Raw genomic sequence first — 25,466 nt, 5'->3', positions numbered from 1 at the left:
GAGGAGAGGCCTTATTTGCCATAGCTAAACTAACTCTGGAGCGTCCAGCCTAAGACTTTGCAATTCCCTCTGGAGGATAGAGAAAAAGACCTGATTTTTACCAGAGCAGTATTTCTTAACATTGCAGTATGAAGGCAGTTGCCCATTAGCAGAACAATGAATGGTGAAAGTAATTGGTCCTTAAGAATTGGTCCTGTCTGCTGCAAAATAAGATATTGTACTTGTTCAGGCAAGCCACAACTTGACAACAATTTGTTACACATGCAGTAACTCTTTTCTAGTGTTAATTTCCTAGTTCCATCTTTGACAAAAGCCATCTATTTGCATTCCTTTTTGTAGGGGGCAAGAAGTCTCACCATTCACCTTGCACAGGGAGAACAGCTAGCAAAAGCAGTTGCAGTCATGGCAAGCAAATTTCATTTTCACCATACTTGCCTTATTCACATCTTCTGTCTATGTTTTGTACATCACACAGAAGAAACAGGCACACCCATTCAAGAAACAACTGCTGATGTGTGTGATGTTAAAAAAGAAATTAACTGGCAGAATACATTTCCTGAGCAATGCAGTAGAATGTTTATTACACATTGTAGTCAACAACATTTCAAAATAAAAGTGGTAAACCTCTGAGGTGTAGCCTGCATAGCATTTTAGTTTCATTTCCTTTATATATGATAGGTATTTTATCAGAACATTTGAAAATTACACCTTAAGGACTGAATTCTTGCTACAGACAGAAGTTCACAGAATAATGCGGAATTGTTTCCCATTCACCAGTGAAGTGAAGTACCTTCTTTAAGAAAATAAAACCTCGAAACCAACCAACAAAAAAGCCCAAAACCCCTAATCAATAGTAATGTAGTAGCAATAAAAAATAGTATTTTTTACTATCAAAAGACAGTAAGATACAGAGAATGTGCTGTCACAATGTTCTTCAAATAGCTAATCTCAGCAGTAAGTTTTCAACACTACAGTTGTTGGTTCTCAAATAAAAAGGATATTTCCAAACAATCTCTTAACAAGGTAATGGCATGTTACAGCATTGCTTCAAGTAGTATAAGGCTTGAGCAGGTATAACAGATAGAAACAACAGCTACTGTGTTGCTTCAACCATATTGTCACCACTGACACCACCAAAGGCATCTCCATTTTCAAAATAGGAAGAAATATGTACTCATTTTCCTAAACCAATGGAAAAATAACATTACTATATGTGTAGAGAAGACACTTTGTAGAAGAAACATGGTTTAAACTGTACTTGACCACCCATGCTTTAAGACAGTAATAGATTCTTGGGAATGAAAAAGGGAAATCCTGTAATGAAGTCCTGATATATATGAAACAACAGGCATTACTCTCTTAGTGATGAAAAGGAGTGTGTGTATTGATTGTGTCAGAACACATTCTTGTGTACAAGATCCTTTTTGCAGAGCTCTGTGAATAACAAGTCTAGAACACTCACTTAAATTTACAATACAGTGTAGTGCAAGATCATGAGTGTAAGTAATAATTTCTCCCACAACTCTGTTTTATTGGGAGCTAGGGACGTTTCTTTGCCAGCGAACACACGATCAATGACTGGGATCTTACTCTGTGTAAATAGGAAAATTAACATTATACCCGTTCATGCTCTTTTTCATCACATTCCTCTGGTTCTTCTGCTTCTTCATCATCCTCACTACCTTTGTCTTTTGTTTTGTCTTTCTTATCTTCAGATTTTTCTTCTTCCTTATCCTTTTCTATTCCTGTCACAAGGCAATCTCTTAACAAGGTAATGGCATGTTACAGCAACAGCATATCCTCCACACTACCAAAGAGTGAAGATGCAGTTAACAGCAAGACAGTCAGTATAGCAATGCTGTGCAAATGTTGTGTGTCAACATTTAAACCAATATGATGTGAAGCACAAGAACTTAATAAGGATTTATTTGGTCAAGCATCAACCATAAAAAAACTATGTCCTGTCTAATAAACTGAGATGATGATTTGCCTTTACCATCCACTGTTAGAACAGTTGAGAGAAGGCCATGTCATACTTGATAAAGCAATACTACATAATGTAATCAAACAACTGCTTCAAACAACTGGTGGATCACCAGGGGAAAAATACAAAGCTGTTTCAGGTTCCCACTGCCATGTGGTTAGTAATTGCCTATGAAACAGAGGTCACTTCTAAGTTTCTGTATGTTTCTTCCTTCTCAACTTACTAAATTGTTTAAGTTCGAACATCAGTAGATTGGTGAAACAACAACAGATTTAAAACCACTGGCACCAGTTCCTCCTTCTGTAACCTCCACTAGTAGCTCTACTGTTCACATTAGGCTGTATTTCTACTCATTGAAGAGCAATTGGTTGTGTTCAAGTACAAACAAGAGCAAAGTTGCTTCTCCAAAGCCAGACTCTATCCTTACTCACACTGCAGAACAGTTGTCTGCAAGAGTAACAAGACCAAAAAACGTCTGTGATGGTTATTCCATTTGTACTAATAAACATACTAGGTTTCATTTTCCTTCATTTTCTATTGTAAAATTCAAAAATAGTATGCACATCTTACTTCATTTTTTTATCATATCCAGATTACTTTTAGGCTCAGAATTTTTGCCTTTTTTGTTTTTGCATCTGGTGAAATAAAATACATCACTGTTATTTTTTTAATGTGAAAAAGACGAATTCTCTTGTTTTACTTCTTCTTATGAGTAAATTCATCCTGAGTATTCCAGGGAAATCCATACTTTCTGTATTAAAATTACCTTAGACCTTGAGCTACATCATTCATAGAGATGTAAATGTCTGATTTATGTAAGAGATGCCTAGAAGACCAGTATGAAATTCAGTTTGAACAAGCAATTGACCAAAGGCTGGGCTAAAGTACATCATTCAGCTTCACAAAATGCTAGTCACCTATATACTTAAAATACATTAAGAAACTAGAATGAAATCTCACTTGTTATGTTTAATCATCTTGAAAAGATAAAAATTCATTTTTACTACTTTATACAAGACATGAATGATGGGTGCTTCGGACAAGCAGATGTAAAAAAAAAAAAGGTGGAAGTTCATTAGCTCTAACATAAGTCATGATTTTTATAGCCACATGGCTTTTGGACTACAGTTGGCTCTCATGATTTTTATAGCCACATGGCTTTTGGACTACAGTTGGATCTAATGAATCTAAGTTGTGTATTTCTACTAGTCCCCTGATTTATTAATATAATCTTTATCAAGTTACTCCCTGATTAACTACATGGTGGAGCAAAGATCAAAAATAGCATTCCATATACCCAAGTAAAAATTATTTGAATGGCAGCACCCTAAACCAAAGTTCCCCAAATACCAGCCAAATACTCAAGGAAGCAGAACACTGGAATCTGCTGAGAAAACACCTATATTTTATTGAAAGCATTTGTCATAAATAACATTGGGTTTATTCCAGTATTTTGCGTAGGAAAGGATTATATGACTAAAGCACAGCACAGAGCTCAGGGGACTCAAGCTGCTCTGCAAAAACATGAACAGCATCAAAGCAAACACATCCAGAATGAAGTAGGCTTTTTAGGAAAGTGCAGAAAGTGCAATTCAGAATTATCATCCTTGCACAAACTCCTGCAGGCTTTTACAGATAATGCATATGCAACAAACAGACATGTGGGATTTGTCTCTAAAAGCTGGGCATCTTTGATTGTTATGAAATTAGAGACACTGACCCATTGTTTGAACTTCAAGCAAAACAGCTCCCTACATTACATACCTTAGAGGTGTAATGGAATACAACATAATCTAAATTCCAAATACCTGGTCTTGCAGTACTTGGGCTAAAATGCATACCTTTGATTGCTGTATACCTATGCATATGGCTGGCCTACAATGTCAACTGAACCCAGATGACATCTCTGTTCATGTATTTTTTTCTTTTCAGCAGGCACTGCTGGTATCTAGAATACTGCATTTCACAGCCCAGGGTCACTGTGGGAGAAAGGTGAAATTCTACCCCAAGTTTTGGCACTGAGAAGCCAGGTGGTCAGGTTTTCAGTTAAAGCATTCAGGGAAACCAGAAAAAGGGAGAGGAGGTGTGTAAAAATAAAGTTGCCCCTGTGCATGGAACTGTACATATCCCAAAACCACTCCTGCAAGCTAAAAAGGGAGAATGGTAGGAACTTGGTTTGAATTTCTGTGCAAATTCTGTTGCTCACCTTTGTTTGACCATAGTTAAAGTGTCACCTAAGTTACCTGTCCTTAAAACACAGCAAAGACACGTACCAGGAGGTCTAACGGGTCATTTATCAGCTATGAACAAACTTCCTGAATCATATATAACACTGTATCATCAGGATTCCACAAAAAAAAAAAAAAAAACAAACAAACAAAAAAAAACAAGCTAAATGCATCATCAGGAGTCCACAAAAAACCCTAACCCCACATAGTTTTTGCTTTTATGGGAACTGACTTTTTAATCCAATCAAATTCTGATGGTCAGCTGATCTTTGCCATTATAACATGTAGAGGGCTGTACTTTTAAGAGCCAGTAGAGAAAAAGAAAAAGAAAAGAAAGAAAGAAATATTCCCCCAGTGAGAAGCTTTTTATGATCATAAAAGCTTCTCTTTTTATGATCATTACCACATTATTTTAACAAGAAATAATAATCTTAATTTATTATTTCACTTGATCTTGAGGCAAAAGCTACTGTGCATAGGCTTATAAAAGGCCATGGTTTCTTCTTTTGGAATATAACCCCCAGGTATATTCTGGTCTCATCTTTAGAGATTTTGCAAATAAATATTTCATTTTCAGTTGAATCTTACAGACTACCATCAGTACCATGCTTCTCAATGATGCTCTAAAAAGGAACAAGGATTCCAGCTGAGCCAGTCTCTGTCACTACGCACATTCCCATTCCTTTTTCTTTTTATCTGTGAACTGAAAAATGACACATGAAACACCTGGAGAAAAAGAACAAGAAAGCAAACAATTATATATAAACAGACAGCTAAACACAGGAGACCAAGTGTTTCTTCTCACAGGAGCCCACAGATTTCTACAGAGAACTTAAAATAAGTCATGCATACTAGAAAACACTTTGAAAAACAAATGATGCTGTGTAATAAAAATCTGTTTTCCTGTAAGAACTACCACTACCAGTTCCAACTGCTTTTGAAGGATCTGATTCACAATTCTGCAGACAAAAGCTGAAAATAAAAAAAAGTAAAATCAGGGAAAATAGAAAATAACCCACATTAAATTACATATAAAAGGCTTAAAAATGCGCAAGTCAACCTATTTATTAACGAGATAATTGAGAAACCCAAAATATAAAGAAAACCTGAACAGCTAGTTACTATTGAATAGAAAGATGAGTGCTGACTAATGATACAAGTTTTCAAAACCAAAAAGGTTTGTGGATTTTTAAAAAAATTTTCACGATTATATATCTTGTATGTTAACATGCTGCATCAACACGAACAGCAGAAAAAAGGAGGACAAGTCTGTTCCAGTACGTTAAAACATCCTACAGAAGCAAAGTAAAAATCACAAAAGACAGGCAGACTAACAAAATATTTAGGAAAAAATCTGCCAGAGCCTTAATGATTTAGACTAATTAGCATTTCTAGCATTTTTTTTCCCTCTAACTACCTCCTGTACGGTTTCTGTCTTTCAAATACGATGTAATATTTGCTTCCTAAAATATATAACATACCTGTTTTGTTTGCCTTCTTTGGTTTCATCTCTCTGGGAATCTTCTCCAATCTGTACAGAAAACAGGTGTTTTATATCTAATTATATTGAAGAATATAGAAAAATTATGATTTACAGCACTAATCCCCTGCCATCAGGGAAAGGAAGGGACCCCTTTTGTACTTGATCCTATTTACATGCATGCCAAAATGTTTTAGCACAACAGTTCTGGGGAATTCTAGCTGTAATTTAAATTGAGGAACAGGAGTCAGGATTGCCATTTCACCCACATAATGACAACTGGCTTCTATCCCAAGGAGACAAAGTTCAGCCATTCCAGTGGCCCATGGGCTCTTCAACTTACTTAATTATTATGTAATTAAGACTGCAGTAGTGAGCTAAAAAGATATGGTTGGGGAAGGCTAATAATATAAAACACAGCTGCCCCTGACAGACATCAGGTTACATTCTAGTAACATCAATGTTTGCTCCAAGTTCAAAACTGTTATCTGTGTAGTGAGTAAGGTAAAAGGAGAGCAAGAGAGAGAGCTAAAGTTTGCATTTGTGCTGCAAATCATTTGTTACAATTGAATAAATAAACACAGATTCTTTTTTTTTTTCTTTTTTTTTTTTTCTTTTAACAAAACAATACTCACCTTGTTCTGAAATCATTCCAAGTGCAATAACTCTCTACATACAGGATTGGAAGGAATATATAACTTGGTAATCATTTCAATTACTTTTTTATTGTTTGAAAAACAGTGAATCAAACACTTAAAAGATCAGAACATTTCACAGGTTCATAGAAAATTAGCGTTTGATAACCTCAGATACTACCTGGTGTCCATTCTTCCTACTCCTTTTCATTGTCCTGTTACTGTTGACTATCTCTCAATTGCTACAGAGAAAGTGTTACTCAGTTAACCTAGTTAAAAGGCAATCCAGACACAGTCCTTGATACTTACCTGGAACTAAACATTTTTCTAATCCCATGTTGAACACTTTCCTGTTGTCAAACAGCAAAAAAGAGGCAAACAAAAAACCCACCCCAAAACAAACAAAAAACACCCAATACTCCAAAATTACTGTAATTTATTCTTTTACCCTTGAAAAGCATGAAATTGTTAAATGCAGATTTATTCAGAGATTAGGTTGAAACATCAAGTATAACATTAACTCTCTACTCTTCAAGAGTTTCACAATCAAACCTTCATTACAAAACCAGTGAGTAACATTTAACATCACTTTGTTAATCATAAATAGTATCCAGTCTCAAAGTTCCCAAGTCTCATAGGTTGTATCTGATCATCAGCTCCCAAGACTTTCAGTACTTCTGCAATGGAAAAGCTTTGCATCCTATCCAAAACAGCTGCTAAACACTTTAATTTATTTAACCTCCTCCTAGGCACAAGAACTAAATTGAGAAATACATTGTAAATAGTACAGTAGTCATACAGTGTAAGTACATCCATTTATACTGAATTACATTTTATATACAATCTCAAATGCCAAAAGCAATACCAAAACTTTAGTATTTTTAAATCAGTCTCATTTTTTCTTGCCACATGCAACTTCAAAATCCACTTCATGCAAAATTACTGAATCTGATTGCACTGTTACAGTGCAAAAAAACAATAACAAAGATAGCCTTTGACCTTTAGAGTCAAAGACTTCTAGCACATGATCATAGACTCATAGAATCATAGAAGAGTTTGAGTTGGAAGAGAACTTAAACATCATCTCTTTATAACCTCACTGCCATGGGCAAGGACATCTTCCACTAGATCAGTTACGCAAAGCTCCATCCAACCTGGCACTGAACACCTTCATAAACAGGACATCCACAACTTTCCCAGAGCAACCTGTGCCAGTGCCTCAGCACTCTCACAGTAAAGGATTTTTTCCTGATTTCTAATCTAAACCTACTCTCTTTCAATTTGAACCTGTTCTCCCTTGTCCTGTCACTACATACTATTGCCCCATCTTTCCTGTTCCCTTCAGATACTGGAAAGCTGCAGTTAGGTCAGCCTGAAGCCTTCTCTTTTCCAAGCTGAATAATCCAAATTCTCTCAGTGTCTCCTCATAGCAGACATTCTCCATCGCTCTGATCAACTGAGTGGCCTCTTCTGGACTCACTCTCACAGGTCTATGTCCTTCCTGTGCTGGCACGCCAGAGCTTATGCAGAACTGCAGGTGGGGTCCCACCAGAGCAGGGGAGAGGGGAACAATGCCTCCCTCAACCTGCTGGCAACAGCCCAACACAGGCACAGCACCTTGCACCCACTCTATTAAATCACATTAGAATCCTATGCACCCACTTTCCATGTCTGTCAAGGTCCCTCTGTATGACATCCCATCCTTCAGGTGTGTACTCACCAAGGAAAAAGAAGACATCATAAATGAAGCTAAATCTTAAACTTAGTTATTATGAAGACAAACAGAAAACCTCAAAACTGTGCAACAAAGAGTCTGCAATTAAAATAACACTGTCTCAAGGGGCACTCATAGATGTAGGAAACTATCAGCAAAGAAAGGAAAAGAAACTAGTAGTTTTGATTTCAGATCAAGGCTCTTTAGTGAAGAAATAATAGCTGATGCCATCAGTAAAAAATGCATTGACTGACTCTTTCCACTCACAACTAATGAACTAATCCAAACCACTGCAAAGGTGGCAGTCTTCTAGTTTTGTCAGATATACCTACAGGAAAGATATGAGTGATTCATAACTCACACAGTGAGATAAATAAAGAATCTATAGAATATGCCTGCTCTCCTCTCAAAATTAGTGTTGAATGATGGAAATCTATGCTATATGGCACATTAGCACATCAAAATTTCTAGACAGAATGAGATATGGCTTTCACTTGCTACCTGAATAAAGAAAGATAGACAGATACATCCTAATTAATTAAAATGTTTACCTTCTTGCACTTCAAAGGACCATTTGGCTCACAGATGTTGTTCTGAGGTTTTATAACAATCCATTCACTCTTGTAGCAAAGACAATTTATTAAGTTCCTGCTAATAGCCTACCTTGTAACACCTTCTTAGTTTTACAAGATGCTTTGTAAACCAGACAACAGAAAATATCAGTTAAAAATAATCTAGTCTACAGTTTTCTTAAAGCTAGATCACTTTTGCCAGAGAAGGCAGTTCCAGAAACAACTGCAAATTCCAACTGAGATGAAAACAAGCTTTTTAAATTGCAGACAATCACTGATGTAATTATAACCCAGCCCTCAAATGTGGCATTTTTGTACAATTAAAGATTTAGTAAAAAAATACCTGAACTTACCAACTTACCCTTGAAGAGGTGATGAGAACATTTGAAATATTATTTGAATCTATAAAGTGCTTTCCCTGCAGCTGCCAATTCTGGTAAGAAGAAAAAACAGTTTTCAAAGCTGCCAGTTCTACTCAGGAATACACTCAGCACAGAGAGATATCGCTCCATCACAGAAAGAACATTTCAGGAACAAACATAATACTGAGGTGAAAAGTAAGAATGGTATCACAAGGTAAAGTCAGAAAAGAGGGATAACATTGTCTCAAAAAGCAACTAGTTCATTGGAAATAACCCTGGCTGGCTCTCAGACACAGCAGTTTCCTTTTCCTTGCCTCTAATAGAAATAACAAACTTCAAGCCTGACAAAGATCAAGAGGACAGCAACTCTTTAGTGAGATGGAAATCCAAAGACACTGAAACTTGTTTACCCAGAAGATGAAAGAGGACTTATACATAAAATATGTAAAAGACGTAAAATATGATAAAAGAGTGTTTCAAAGTTCTTCTATCATTATAAAGGAATCTAGAAATAAGGAGCAGATCTGATCTTGTCTCATAACCAGTTATACCTGTGTCATGGTTTGAAAGCAAAACAAGTGAGAGGCTCCAAGTCAGAAATACAATTTAATAAGAAGGTAAAAAGGTAAAAAGGTAAAATAAAATAAAATAAAATAAAATAAAATAAAATAAAATAAAATAAAATAAAATAATACAAAAGACCACTGACAGAGTCAGAATAGAACCTGAGTAGGGTGGTGGAAGCAGTCCAGGTGAGGTGCTCTTCCTGAAGCAGTGATCCTGTAGAAAGGTCTGGGAGCTCTGCTCCTCTGGAAATCCAGTGGGTAAGGGCTGCTTCTACTGTCCCAAACCCCAGATTATATCCAGGTGAGAATGCTTGGCTCCTCCCCCTGGACAGAGCATCTCACAATGGGATGATGAGTTGTGAAGTGGGTCCTTGATGGCCCATTAAACAGAGATAACTCCTGGAGGGAGTTACCTGTGAGTCATGGGCAAGGCATTGATGGGCCATTAGCAGAAGACAGCCCAAAGTCAGGGGGCCTGGGAAGACACTGCCCCACTTGGTTTAACAGTTCATGAAGATGGTGATAGAATAAATACTTTGTGTACATCCTACACTACAATCCAGGACAACTTGGTTGCACCACCTGGGCTCCACTTGCAGATCAGGGGAAATACTCCGTGTTCTGTGAGCCACACATCTGGCTGGCAATGTGTTCACTGCTCACACTGCACAGTGCTGCTCCATTTTATATATGCCTTTAGTACACAAACAATTGCACTCAAAGCCTAATTTTTTTAAAGAATTGCATAGTTTCAAAAACATCTTGACTTTATCAGTACACCATGAACAGAAATTACCAAAAATTCTGAGATGACTGGATTATGCACCTGTACATTATCAACATCAACATCATGAATATTTAGCCAGAAAATATTCTCAAGGGTTTCATATGGAAAAGAAACCTCACATTTTAGAGCTTCAGTCAGCTCTCATTATTCAGGATAGGAAGGAAAAGATTATCCAGTATAGTAGTGTTTAGCTACTTCAGTTTTTTAAAATACTTTACTTCAGTTTTTTAAAATACTTTTATAAAGCTGTAACAGCACTTGCCATTTATAACGTTCAGAATAAACACTCAGCAGCTAGTAAAACTAGGCAAAAACTCGTGAATGAAAAGAAGCACTTCTCACAGTAATAATCACCAGTGACTTCGAGATTTACAGTAACCTCACATTTGGTAAACAGACACATAAGTCTTTCTGCTCCACTTTCCTTCTTTCTTACTACTTCAGTTTTCTGACCAGGAAGCTTGAACTTTAACAGTATAATTATGTCGAATGGAGGTCAACTATAACTCCAGCATTTATAGTTATCAAACAATAAAAAAGCAATTAAATTTTTGTTATGTGTAAGCAAAAGAAAATCTTAGGCTCCACAGAGTAAGATCAAGATTTGGCTTCTAATCCAGCTCTGCTTCTTATAAAAACTTCAATAAATCACTTATCCTCACCTCAATATTCGTATTTTGTTATTGTCAGTAATATTTACTAATATTTCCTGAATAGACTTATGGGAAAAATAAATCAGTACCTTTCAGGATTTCCATCTATTAAATATAATATTATTTAAGTATGTCTTTACACAATTTCAGTGAAAGCTGAATTCAACACTAGTATTTACTACATATTTCTTTGCTCTGATGAAAAAGTTTAGGCTCTTGTAACACAATGAACTACCAAATTGGCTGGTTTGAGCTAGCATATAATTGAAAAGTCTGTATGTAGATGGTCCAAGTATTTATTACTCCATATCAAATGGAATAGATGTTTGATACCTCAGTTTTACACACAGTAGTTGTTTTCCAGTTACAGCACTTCAGTAAATGTAAAAGCGGAAAAATTCTCTATTAGCTTAAGCTGTCATTTTTATTTCCTCATTATCAGTATGAAACTCATCCTCAGCACATGCTTTTCACTACATCAGCCTTCACACAATAATATGTAAAGATATATATAAAAAGCACACAAACAAACCTTGATGTTCATCTCCTATTGTCTAGAAGTATGGCATTTATTTTTTAGTTGCTCTAACATCTATTTTTAAGGCCAACATGTAATCTTCATCTCTTGTTTTCAGAGGCACTGACTTATTGTCTGTACTCAGTACAAATTATGTTTATTATTTATAAGGTACCAACCAAATATGCAGGTACATTAGTAAAAGCTACAGGAAACATATCTAATAAACAAAGAGTGCAACTATGCACTATACTACTTCTCAAGTACACTTCATTATATTTTGATATGCCTAGTAATTAGTTTATATCTAAACTTACACCTTTCATAACTTCATTTTATCTTTCCTGAAAAATGTATCACAAAATCAAGGAAAAAAAAATTATTAAAACTGTTACATAATCACTCATAGTAATCCTAAACTCCTTATTGCCAGAAGCAGTTATTCCTGTCACTGACCGCCCAGGGCCCTGGCAAGGGTCTTCTGGGTGCTGCAACCTTCCCAGGTGAGTCTCCCAGAGGAGAACGACCTCAATCCTAGGGCCACAGGCACTGATGGTTGCCTAAGCAACCTAAGCTCTCTCAGGCTCTTGTTGCCTTTGCAGCATCTCCTAAGTGGGGTCTTTCCAGGCGGTGTAGGAGAAACTACAGGAGTCAGGATGGTCTCCAGAAGCCCTCTTCACCCACAGGAACCGATAATTCCGAAGACCCACAACCGCCTGAGAGCCAGGGTTATACAGATAACAAAGGGGGTGGGGTTTAACAAAACAACCAATAGGGGCAAGGACTGAAAAACTAACCAATTGGAGGAAGGATCCAAAAAGGACCAATCAGGGGAGAGAACTTGGACCAATCAAAAGGAAGAACTAAGGGGTATCACACTAGCCAATCACAGATAGAGGCATTTGCATATCAGGAAGTGGCTAACTAACTGCTTGCCCTGAGCAATGGGGGGATGGCAAACTGCATTAAGGGCTGGACGCCCTCCATGGAAGTGCTGGGAGTGCTGCTCCTTCTGTGTTGCTGTCAATGGCCTCCACATATTCTCACTAACCTAACTTTCTCAGAAACCCCTCCTTCTCTCTTCAGTCAAGAGTAGTGCTGTTGTTCTTAACCACTTCCAAGATAGTGTTACAGCTACATTAAGTATGATATCTGAACAACATTGACACCCTTTTTATGACTATTATTATGGAAACAGGTTGCATTGTCTAAAACCAGGCCCTCACAGAGCTCAGTTTAATTGTTAAGGGTTGCATTTTTGGGATTTGAGGGAGTTTTTTTGTGGGGTTGGGGGGTTGTGGGGGGGTGTTTTGTTGGAGTGTTTTGTTTTGCTTAACTTGAATCTTGAAATTGAGAAAGATGGATATGCAAAAATGGTTTAAAAATATCCAGAATACTACAGACAGAATTACAGAATGGATGCTGTTTCTCTCATGTGATAAATGGTGCTTAAACAATTAACTAAGTGGTAGGTTGCAAAGCATAGGATGCTATCACAAGTCCCAGATCTGGACCATGAAAGGAGCTTATTGGTGATGCCTTGGGAAGGCTAGGCTGGAACAGAGACTGGACAGAGCTAGGAGAATAAATAAAAGGCCTTAAAAGGATACACCTTGGACAGTACAAGAACACAGCCAGGGCTACACCCAAGATGGACCTGAAATGGCCACAAAATGGATGACCGGTCACAAAGTTTCACACTTTTTAAGTTTTGGTCCATTTACAGATTGAGTTTCATTGTTCAATTATAGCATCAGGTTATGAAGTTCCATCCTCCTTGTTCTCTCCCCTCAGCCCTCCGTTGTTTATGCTTTTTTGGGCCAGAAACTTGTAATGCTTGTCTTTGGTCTCCATCTGGAAAAAGAAGATTGTTTGGTTTACCTACCTTGTGAAGAGAACTGACTAACACTTGATATGAGACTCCAAGCTACACACCTAGGCAGCACAGAATCTGAAAAACATGATGTGGTGGCGTGTGAGGACTTGGAATTACAGTCTCCATTTGCATGGCATATTTCTCATCAGTTTCATTGTAAGTGGTTTATTCTATGTACCCCTCATGTTTCTCCCTGTTGTTTTTTCCCTTATTCCGTTATATGTCAATCATATGTTATATAACCCTATGGTCCTGCCAGTCACGCTGGGGCCTCTCTCCATGCCTGGAATGTTCCAGGAGAGGCCTCAAGTGGTTGGTCGGGGTCCAGGCTTCCCCCTCCTAGTTTTACCTGATTTGATATTATCTATGATTGCCACCCCCTGAGCCACTCCCTGGTTTATCCCTATTGGTCCTTTGCTCTACCCTCCGCTGAGACCAACCTCCCTTTAAAAGTTGATGCACACAGGTATTCGGGGTCTCTCTTGAGGCATGGATGTGGGTGCAGGAATAAAGCCCTGTTTGTCCACCTCCAAGAGTCCCATCTCCCATTTCGCCTGCGCCATCGCTGAGGCTCTGCTCCCCTGGCTACAAGACCCCAGTGTCGCTGTGGTGCCAGGGCTGGCCGGTGTGAGCAGCACGAAGGCTGCCACAACACATGAAACCTAAAACTTAAGGCATCACTGCTTCCAGCTATATCTGCTAGTTGACCAACACTTTAAATCACTTAATGTTGCTGATGTTAAGCTGATGCTCCTTAATTGGGTTTCTAATTGCATTTATAGAAAATTTGTGTAAATTCAGAATGTGTCTAATAGAAATACGTAACAGCAATAATTCACTCATTTGAATAATTTCACTGCAAGTTAGTCAAAGCTATAACATAAATTTGGGCATTGTCCAGTCGTTAAACCAACACTTCAATTTTTTATTGACCCACTTATAAAACTGGGTTAACTGATTTTCCTGAATGGCACCAGTTTTCCCCTGAGAAGTTTAACTTGGTTCTGAAATTTTGCTCACATAAGGAAGAAAAGTTTTTACCTCCTCGGTCCGTGGTATCCATTAGATATAGTGTGGCTAGCAATTCTCCTGCAAGGCTGACTGTACCTCAAAAGCTGTATATACATGTGTATAGAGCATTCAGATGGCACAGAACTGTGCTACCAAGCAGCCTGCAACATTCACATGAGAAACAGTTACAGATGACTTAGTCATATGAAATTGCACATCCTAATTGTAATGCTGGACTTAGAGGATGAATAATATATGGTTCAGTAAGTCAAAAGCTTCCCTGCACATCAAAATGCTGTGAGAAAATGGTCTTTATTCCCCTCTGATTTTCAAATAAATCCTAAATGCCAAGTCTCAGTTAAGCTCTCTTAATTACATAAAGTATCTTTCAGTTATTTTCAAATGCTGGCTTCTGTGGTACAGGACAATCATACACAATCTTTCATGTTTACATAAATAGTAATTTTCTAAAATCAACAAATCTATTTATAGCTTCAAAGATTAATGTAAACTAATTTCAGACAAATTCAAGTATCCAGTGTTTCCACTCTTGTAATGTCCAGAAAACCAAATAATGATGAGGACTTCAACACACTAATTCCTTGCAAGCAATCCAGTTAAATATGGGATACAACAGTTAGCAAAAGAAAGCAATAGGAAAAAAAATGGTGACTTACATTATTATAAAATCCAAAGTTCTTAGGGATGTTCATATATTTCATTACATTCTCTAAACATGATTGTGAACACACTTCACCTGAACACAGAGTGTTGCTGTACTTACTGGTAATGGTGGTGGAGGCTTACAGATGACATCAGGTAGAGTTGCACCTTTAACCTAAGCCAACAGCTTCCAGGTTGAAGGTAAATTAAGCTTGTCCTCTTCCTCCACCTGACCCAGCCATTTGGATACACTGAAAAATATTACAGATTTTTAAAGATATGTTTTCCTTACATGTTTCAAATTGATGTACATATTTACCAAGAAAGTTAGTGTCTAAGAAAGGTTTCAGTCATTTTAAAGCCAAAGACCATTTTTAAATAGCAAGCCATTTACAATGCCCATCTTAGATTCTTCCACAGACTGTAAATTTGATACATGCATAAAATCAGCTTCCTTCCCTGTTGTGGTTTTGAAAGCAAAATGAATGAGAGGCTCCAAGTCAGAGATATAATTTAATAAGAAGAAAGGTAAAAAGGTAAAAGTAAAATAAAATAAATACAATAACACAAAGGATCACTGACAGAGTCAGAATACAACCTGAGCCGGATGGTGGAAGCAGTCCAGGTGAGGTGCTCTTCCTGAAGCAGTGATCCCACAGAAAGGTCTGGGAGCTCTGGTCCTCTGGGAATCCAGTGGATAAATGCCCACTGCACTGTCCCAAATCCCAGCTTATATCCAGGTGAGAATGCTTGGCTCCTCCCCCTGGGCAGAGCATCTCCAATAGCATGAGAAGTGTGAAATGTGTCCTTGATGGCCCATTAACAGAGATAACCCCTGGAGGGAGTTACCTGTGACTCATGGGCCATTAGCAGGAGACACCCCAGAAGTCATTAGCAGAAAAACACCCCAAAGGCGTTAATGGGCCATTAGCAGAAAAGGCAGGGGGCTTGGGAAAACACTAGCCCACCTGGTTTCAACAGTTCATGAAGATGGTGATAGAATAAATACTTTGTGTACATCCTACACTGCAACCCAGGACATTCCCTTATTTCTGCTAGCCACCTCCGTATGCCTGAAATTGCCTCCGAACCTAGGAATTTTAAGCCATCTTCTTCTAAACCTTAAATGCACTGTGTTGAGTTCAACCAGAAGAACCACAAACAAGTGAAAAAAAGTTTAAGGACCCTGAACTTCCTGTGACTACATTCTAGTGTTTTTGAACTTTTCCCCAAAAATCAGATTGTGTTTGTAACTCATGACTTCTTCATCCTGACTAATTTTTGTCCTTTATCTTAGTAACTATTTTTGGATCCCGATAGTGACACAGGAAAAGAGATAATTAAGATAATCAAAAGTCATTAAAAGACTCCAGCAGAAGTGCAAACTAACTGCGGAAAAAAGGAGGTTGTTCCTAACTAAAATACTTAACAAAGGTCATAAAAGAAGAGCCTCCAAAACACTTACAGTCACATCTCTTCACTGTTATACCAACCTTCATCTCATGAATTGCACAACCCATGGGTTGAGAAGTAAATCAAAATCTGAGAATGGGGGGAGATGACAATAAATGGGACCCAAGCCAAAGTACTGTGATACTGCTCACTCCCACAGACCACTCAGAGATCGGTGCCAGGTCCTAGACCAGAAATCTCATGAGCTGTTCCCTATTAACTGCAAGGTCACTGTACTGCACCTTGCTTGGTACAACCAGGTTGTTCCAGACTTACTACTGTACCTGTACCAGCGCATCTGGTTCCCCATGGACAGAAGAAATGTCCTTTTTATTAAGGCCAGAGAAAACACGTTGATGTCAGGTTTTTCCATCCTTGTTACTTTCAACAGAAATAAGCTCTATTTGGATAAAACAAAATCATGTTATATATTTCCATGTCACTCTGCAGCACAGAATGCTGTCTGAAAATAAGCAGAGACCTCAATTTAAAAAAATAATAAAATAAAATAAAATAAAAATAATAAAAACAACAACAACAACAACAAAGCAAAAGCTAAGGCTGAAAAGGGAAGGGAAGGGACTTTAAAAATAGAGTGAAAAGCAAGATGCGAGCCTTGTAGAATGGAGAAGATAAAACACTGTAAAGCCCCAAACATGAGCAATTATCTAGATTAAAAAAAAAAAAAAAAGGAAACAACAGCAAAACAACACAACAAAATAAAAATTAAACAAGATGCTGAACTATAAGGACAGGCATTAAATGTAGCAAATATGAAGGTCTATTCTTTAAAAGCTGCTTTAAAATTAATTCTTAGTAAATTCCCTTAAAACATTAGTCAAATGAGAAGTAACAATCTTTAAAACTAACAGCATTTCAACTCCACATTTTTACCCAAACTTTTGATTTTTTCAAGCGTACTGGCTCAGAAGGTTTATGTTTACTGACAGCACAAAGTGACAGTGACAGATGGAGAAATTCTGAAGAGCTGAGATGTACAACTAAGTCACCAAGCATGACAAAGTTACCACAACTAATGTTTTAGTTACCCTTGAGGAATGTCTAAAGGATCACCTGGGTGTATTTTCATGCGTATATCTAGGTCTCGTCTCATTTATACAAGTGAAGATTTTCAGATTTAAGCTTTTCGAATTCCTCCAATTTCATGTATAGGTATGCACGCGGTTTCGGGGGCAGTAGCTGAGGGGAAGGCGGCTGATGCTTTGGGAGGGAAAGGCCCGTGGAATCCCCCGACAGCCGCCGGCAGCTGGTGAGGCAACAGCAGACCTGAGCAGGCCCAGCCTGGGCGTCCTACGCTTTCCTCACAACAAAACTCCTGATGGTGTTTCGGTGATCGTGGATCCTTGATTTTCAGAAGCAGTTAAAGGGAAGAGCAGATACAGAGGAAAGGACTGGACCTTAGGTACTGAGGGTTTGTGGGCGTTTAAACTGACCTTACCCCATGAAGGTAAGCGGAGGAAGGTATTTGTCCTGAGGGTCCCAAACCCCTGCCGCGTGAGAATTCCCCTCTCGGCCGCTCCGCGCACGGCCGGGGCGCTTCTCCCTTCCTGCCCCCTGGGCCAGCGGTCCTCACTGGGGAAGGGGGCTCAAGTACGCGCCCCTCACACTACAGCGGAGGGCCCAGAGCCCCCGGGGGCTGCCCCGCTCCCCGCCCGGCCCCGACACGCCCCGCCTGCCGCTGCCGCAGTGGGCCGGGCCCGCCGCCGCTCCCGCCCGCCCGCGCCGCCGCCGCCGGCTCTGCCGGGGGTTCGGGGTTCGGGACCCGCTGGGCCGGCCGGGCCATGTCGGCGCTGGAGTGGTTCGCGCACAAGCCACTGGGCGACGGTATCTTTTGGATCCAGGAGCGCTTCTACGAGTCAGGCAACCGGGCCAACATCTGGCTGGTGCGGGGCTCGCAGCGGGACGTGGTGATCGACGCGGGGCTGGGGCTGCGCAGCCTGCCCGACTACCTGCGCGACGCCGGGCTGCTGGCGCCGGCCCAGGGCGCCGGGCCGCGCCCGCTGCTGGCCGTGGCCACGCACGTCCACTTCGACCACTCGGGCGGGTTGCAGCACTTCGAGGAGGTGGCGGTGCACAGCGCCGAGGCGGCGGCGCTGCTCCGCGGCGACAACTACGAGGCGGTGACGTGGCTGTCGGAGCGGGAGGTGGCGCGGCCGCCGCGGCCCGGCTGGAGCGCCCGGCAGTTCCGCGTCCCGCCCGTGCGGCCCAGCCGCCTCCTGCAGGAGGGTAAGGCCCAACCGCGGGGAACAGCCTCGGCGGGCTGCCAGCGCCGTCTGGGCCGCTGGGCGCCTTCCGCTCCGCTCGGCTCCTCCTGTAAAATAATTGATAAATTGTGTCACTCCTGTGAACCTAAAAAACACCCGCAGTCAGCGCGGGACCAAAAAGACGCGTAGTGGGTTAAACTGTTGCTACCAGTTCTGAAAGTTTTTGCAGCCCGGTGGTTGTTGGGTTTTTTTGTTTGTTTGTTTGTTTTTTGTGGGTTGTTTTTTTTTTTTTTTTTTTTTTTTTTTTTTTTTTGGTTTTTTGGGGGTTTTTTTTGTGTGTGTGTGTGTGTGTGGTTTTTTTGTTTGTTTTGGGTTTTTTTTGGGGGGGGGGGTTGTGTGTTTTTTTGTTTTTGTTTTTGGTTTTTGTTTTGGTTTTTTTTGGTGGTGGTTTGTGGGGTTTTTTGGACTTTTTGGGGGGGTTTTTTGTTTGTTTTTTGTTTTTTTGGTTTTTTTGTTTTGTTTTGTTTTGTTTTTTGGGGTTTTTTTTTTGTTTTTTCATCTAGAATGAGAATCACTCAGCAGTGATTCAGGTGACTAATTGAGCACCGCAGGTTTCTCCTTAGGCTTCAGACGGTTTATGTCAGCAGGTCACGTTCTGGCTGGCATCTGGTCACCTTTATTATTTAAAAGCTGTCAAAACGTGGAAAGTGCAGTAAACAAAACAGTTCCTGAAATCTGTACCGAGAATACAGTTTTTGTTTTACAGAATTTACATAAATTTTACATTAATGCATTTACTGAATTTTACCTGACTTACGTAAAATGTAAAAAATCACTTGTTGCTGATGTAGTAGCATTTACAGAAGTGGCTTGTTGCAGATAGAAAAGATCATTTAGTCTCTAAGGGAGACAGTGACGGGTTTTTGGTAACAAAACACCTAAACTGTACAGTACTGTTGAGCAGATGTTAAATGGTGACTGTCAGACAGGTGACAGTGCCTACTCTCTGCTTGGCTTTATTGGGCCACCTCACACAGGTGCTTGGAAAAGCAGAACTGAACTTTCTGAAGGCTTCAGTAAAGATCGGATGTGACATTTTGACTATAGTAAATCAACAGAAGTTTGGGGTTTTTTCCCTCAAAAAGGAGGGAAGATTATTTTAAAAAACGCTTTGGAAAGAGCTAGTACATTGGCTGCCAGAGTAGCATCAGAGTTTCTAAGATGTCAATTGCGATATGAGACACGAGTATCAGTTCAGAGGCTGGTACAATTAAAAGGCATTCACATTTAAAGTGGGGAAATAATGATGTAATGGTAAGAAAGTTCTATTTTTATGTCTTATTGAATGAGATGAAGAAAGTGTGTGGAGGCTTCTTTTGGTTCTACTCCAACAATTTATGTTTTTTATGGCCTCTTGCCTTTTAGGGGTAACAACAGTGCAATTCTAGATGAATTAAATAAGGGTAAAATTATAAAAAATTATGAAATACGTTTTTTATAAGCTTTCAAAGGCAAACCAGCTTAGATGGTGTTCTGTTTGTTTCCTGTTTTATTTTCTCTACTGCAGTGCTTTTCATATTGTTCAACTTATTAGAGTGTGAATATATTCCATTAACACAACCCAAGCCTGTGTTAACTGTTAGTGTCATTGGAAAATACCTTTTTCCTCAGTTTATATTTCAGACACCTCTGTGGCACTTACTAAGAAAATAAATGCCCCACTGCCACTGTTGTGATACATATAAACTTCGTTGTGTATGTATAAACTTTCTGCATATTATTAGTAGGTAGTTAGTTTTCTTTGTGTCATTTAAGAAACATAACGAATGCTTACAATTTCCTGTAACAAATCTGTTTGCAGGGGATGTGATCAACCTTGGGGATCGACAGCTCACTGTCATGCACATGCCTGGTCATTCACGAGGCAGCATTTGCTTACATGACAAGGACAGGAAGATTTTGTTCAGCGGAGATGTGGTATATGACGGATCTATGATTGATTGGCTTCCCTACAGCAGAATCAGTGACTACGTTGCAAGCTGCCAGCGCCTGATGGAGTTAGTAGACAGAGGTCTTGTGGAGAAGGTACTGCCTGGGCACTTTAACATGTTTGGAGCCGAAAGGCTGTATCGGTTAGCTTCCAACTACATTTCTCAAGCTGGAGTTTGTCACAAGATTTCTACCTGTGCTATGAGATCTATTGCAAGCATAGCACTTCGTGTTGCAAATTCAAGAATCACTTCTCAGTGACAGTCAATTTTGTGTCATCTGTCACCTCCTGTAAAACCAAATGGGTTGTGAAAGCATCAATAACAAGCAGAAACAGTATGTGTTAGCAAAAAGATGGCAAATTGATACAGGTGAGCTTAAAAAATTCTCCCTGTTTTTTCCTACTTTGTTCATATTTTTATAAAAACTCCGTAAACTGGTAGCTTTAGCTAAAGCTATAGTTTTTCTTTCTATTTTTTCAGAGCATGTTTGTACATGTATTGCAATTGAAACATATTGCTTTATTTTTGCTACTAATCTGGCAGATGGTTATATACTAAAATGAGAGGTTTTACATTCATGCCTGAGACCTTGTTGATGTAGTACTAGACTTGTGATTATCCATCTCCGCCTGCTCAGGTTTTGACCTAACAGAGCTCTTGCTTAGTCCTAGTGTGTGCTGGGAGCAGTGCCATTGGTCACAGCAGAAGCAAAACCTATGCAGGACACTCAGTGGGCAGAAAGAGATAGTTCTGAAGCCATTGCCGCCTGTGGGTGTGGTGTCTGCTGCATCTCTCACCACCTGAAGCTTTGTCTTTGCAAAGTACTTGTCTGGCAGTTTCTTTAGAATACACTAACACGTGGAAGTTCTATAGACCAAACTTTCAAGCTAGTAGTCACAGGTAGATCAGTTTACCACAAAAACTTTTGGTGCAGATGGGCTCTTGAGGCTTTCATGTTTCCTAGGAAACAGTGCACCAGGAGAGAGGGAACAAGCAGGAGTACTCTCACCATTGGCTAGGGAACTGTTTTTCTTCTAGGCAGCTGAGTTAGGAATTAGAAAATTAGTGAACTAGTGAATTAATGTGTTATCCTATCCTGTTACAAAGTGAATTAAGCTTTTGCTGGATGTGTTTGTTTTTTTCTGATCAGTTTATAAAAGTATATAGAGAGTATGTTGTTCTGGAAAGTTGAGAGAAGTGGACTGTTAGGAGATTAGGGCGTTTGTTTATGTTTAAGGATATTTTTATGTGACTGTGTTGTAATTTGGTTGTTAATCATCTGTGTTAGGGAAGGGATTGAGGCTTTAATGTGACCTTGCCATAGTGAAAGTGCTGCATTAAGTAACCTGTACACTTCTTATTACAAAGTGAATGTAACTCAGATCGTTTACTGTTTGCATCTGAAGTATGTGCTGCACATAGTTGTTCTGAAATGTAAAGTGTGTTGCATTGAGTTTGTTCCAAAAACAATGTTGAGTACATTGAGAAATGTTAAATAGCATTGTGACTTGCTTATGAAAATTGAATGTGTGAAATTTAAAAGCTGCTGAAATGGTTAGAGTTTGTGTAACTATTCTAACAGTTTGTATATATTTAACTTTTTTAAAAGGACACCATCTGAATTTATTTTTGTACATAGACATATATATGTTCCTAAAAAAGACTGCAAATGTTTCTCACAAATTTTAGGGCAGTTAAACTTTTTTTGTTTGGCTTTCACTGTATGCAGAAGGTTTTGCTCCCATTATAGCAAATAGTAAGGGAGCTAAAGGTTTGGGCTCTGTCTAAGGCATGAGGGAGAGGAAGTTGATAGCCTTCTGAATAGATTCAAATTCCTGTGGAAAAAAACCTCAAGCTATTGCAAAATTAAAAAAGCATCTCTGTCTAAAAATGACGAAAGCGAATATCTTATGTAAGGTTTTTTTCCCTTTCATAAATGACTGCACTCCTGCTTTTACTGTGACTATTTTCTTTACCAGGCTTTGTAATGGTTTGCTGTTGCCTAGTTCTTCTTAGAAGTGCCTATGTCCAAGCTGAAGCAAAGTTGTTAGTGGGCAGGACATGTGCAGAGATGGAGCACTTAAAAGACCTGTTAACACTCAGATCACAGTCTCTTTTTTTGAGAATCCACATACATCAGTTAGGATGTGAGGAGTGTTCAGTGGGTAGACTTACATCATAAAACTAAAGGTGTTTATTTTGTCCTCAGTTGGCAGAGGAAGAAATTCAAAAACAGCCTGGGTAGCAGGATGAAGGTATACATATCACTAATGATTACACCAGTTATCCAGAGGATGCCATAGTGTCACAGGTTACATGACAGTAATTGAATTCCTGCAAATTAGTTGACACTGGTGTAACACCAGTAATAAAAATTCTTTTTAAACCATGCTTTTGTGAAGACTCTGGGAGTCCTGGTAGTACCCTGTGCATTAAGGCAGTCACCAAGAACTCCTGCCCCAAAGACTGCCAAAATAGATGTCAAGTTGCTAAATTTTGTAAATGTTCACTAGAAGAGTAAGATCACTTTGAATTGGCATTCTGTGTTATTGCACTATCAGTTTGCTTATTTGATCCAATATTAGAATCTCTGTAGCCAGATTTTACTGTATTGTAAGGCCTGAGCTCCTAAGACGTGACTCACAGGCACATCAGTTCAAAAGGAAGGATAGCCTCTGTCCTCCATCATAAATCTGTGCTCAGTATCTCTATCAGCTAAGCTCCTTAAATAGCTAGATCAGTGTCAAAATGTCCTATTAAGCTATGCTTAAGTCCACTAAGTACATAACCAAAATTTTTATTTTTTTACTTAACCAAAATCTAGGGGATAATTTCGTAGCTCAGAAGTGAGCTTTACGTGCACATAACCCAAAGTGGAGTTTGTTAGTAAACTGCTGCTATAATCCGAATGAAAATAGTTTTTTGAGGGTCATGAAATTATTTTTTGTATTATAAGAAATTCATTACTAGATAAACAATACTAAAATGATCTTAAGTTAAAAGAACGGTCTCTGATTATTTTTGTTAAGACTTACCATATTTTAGACATAAGAGTTTGACAGCAGTCCTTTAACACTACTTGGATTAAACATTTAAAACATGCATTATAAGTTTAAATACTGCATCATGTTGAGCATTTAGAACTATGTTGATTTTTAGTAACATCTAAATATATGTTAATGCAGTTTTCAGTCGACTGGGAAATTGACATAAAAATCAGATGGGAAGTTTTGTTCTGTAATCTGTCAAAGCTGTTAGGATGTTAAACAACAGTTTGCACATATTTAATTTTTTTCATGTATTATCATAATAAAATATTATAATCCTATGCAGTTAAGTAATAATTTCTAGGTATTTCTCAACAGAAGCACTTTTCATTCTAAATGGAATGTATTTACAAGTTGCTAGCAAAATTATTTATACTTCTGAGAAAGAAACTGCATTAAAAATGTTTACACATCATAGATGCTCTTTGCCTTGTAAGAGCAGAGATCTGTAGCCAAAGAAAACAAAAAATGCAGCTCTGTTAGGAAAGTGGGAGGGAGATAAAGGTGGAGGAAAAGGAGAATTCATTAATATTTAATGCTAAAAATCTAGGTCTCAGCATTCAACCAACACTGGTCCAAGTTCATGTTTATAATTAATGCATATGTGACTTAAATCAGTAAGCAGTACCTCTTGGGTCTAAAAATTCAACCATGTATTATCCAAAAGACTACGACTACTACTAGTTCACTTTCAAATTGAACTAGGAAGTGTAGAAACGATTGAGAAGCAACGAAGAAAAACAACCCATTCGTTATGTTTTATTTTAAATTTATTTGGAGTTAACTATGACACGGGGGCGCTGCTAGCCCAGACATTTTAGCTGTATTGCACAGGGTGTTCCGGGCAGTCTGGAAGCCGTTCCGAGGGGCATCAGTGGTGCAGGCACTCTAGAATGCTGTGCGGTCACTTTACTAACTTACACATCAGCCGCGCCTTGCTTGGCGTAGTGGAATCCTCCCCCAAAGCCTGTTCCTGTTCGTTTAGTGTCCATAGGGGCAGGATGCTCCCTCCTGTGCAGTGTCCGGGCTGGGAATGTCCCGTCGCTGTCCCGCCCGCCGACCCCGCCAGAGCCGTGCTGGAGGCGGCGGCGCCACCGGGTGACCCCAAGCCAGGCAGGGGCTGCATTTACCATGAAAAGAACAGAACTGAAGATCAAACTAGAAACTAGTGATGTTACAAGCCTGCTCCTTGATTTTACTGTGCTACCCAAAACCATCTTCAGCATGGTTACTCCTAACTACTCAGATTTTATTGGGCGGGCTAATCTCACCTGTTTAAAAAATATTAGTTAAAAATTATTTTAGCAACTAACTGTTCATATTCCCACACATGCCCAACAGAGTCCTGGGGAGGTGATGAGACTTTCAAGATACTAAAATTGAAAAAAACAAAAACAAAACACACACAAACCCCCCAAAAATAAACAAACAAAACAAAAAAAAAAAAAAAAAAAAAAAAAGGACTCTGACATAGGAGGAAAAGGCTCTGAAACTTAGGCAACACTTCTGCAACTGTGCCAGGTATTTCCCAACAGTTTGACCCAGATGCACAAAGAAGCACATTCACATTCCTCAAACTGGCAATGATACGTTTTTAATACGGCTTTGTATTTTTACATGCGATTTGTTCTAAGAGTGACATGAACAAAACTAGCTTGGACTTGCATGAAATCTTGCCCAACTTCTCCTTAAAAAAATCAGGA

General features: G+C 39.0%; 1 protein-coding gene and 1 long non-coding RNA gene across 5 annotated transcripts; one reads left to right on the top strand and one right to left on the bottom strand.

The window, feature by feature from the left end:
• Nucleotides 1-1,660: 1,660 nt before the first annotated feature.
• LOC310922370 lies at nucleotides 1,661-18,154 on the bottom strand. 4 transcript variants are annotated; one of them, XR_014592409.1, is made up of 5 exons: nucleotides 17,955-18,154; nucleotides 16,785-16,963; nucleotides 15,170-15,299; nucleotides 5,694-5,743; nucleotides 1,661-5,184 (listed from the first exon to the last, which is right to left on the bottom strand). It is a non-coding gene; the product is annotated as an uncharacterized lncRNA (long non-coding RNA). The 4 variants fall into 4 exon arrangements; XR_014592410.1 differs by lacking the exons at nucleotides 1,661-5,184; nucleotides 5,694-5,743 and having other exon boundaries at nucleotides 10,550-15,299; XR_014592411.1 differs by lacking the exons at nucleotides 1,661-5,184; nucleotides 5,694-5,743 and having other exon boundaries at nucleotides 10,550-15,299; nucleotides 17,960-18,154.
• Nucleotides 18,155-18,278: 124 nt separating this feature from the next.
• On the top strand, nucleotides 18,279-22,831 carry MBLAC2 (metallo-beta-lactamase domain containing 2). The gene is made up of 2 exons (XM_083884368.1): nucleotides 18,279-18,747; nucleotides 20,587-22,831. Exons 1-2 carry the CDS (start codon nucleotides 18,303-18,305, stop codon nucleotides 20,973-20,975), a joined length of 834 nt encoding a protein of 277 aa, XP_083740494.1. The 5' UTR covers nucleotides 18,279-18,302; the 3' UTR covers nucleotides 20,976-22,831.
• The last annotated feature ends 2,635 nt before the right edge of the window (nucleotides 22,832-25,466 follow it).

This window comes from Zosterops lateralis (genome assembly GCF_965231275.1).
Source record: "Zosterops lateralis genome assembly, chromosome: Z".
Lineage (NCBI taxonomy): Eukaryota > Metazoa > Chordata > Aves > Passeriformes > Zosteropidae > Zosterops > Zosterops lateralis.
This window is presented reverse-complemented; position numbering and strand designations above follow the sequence as displayed.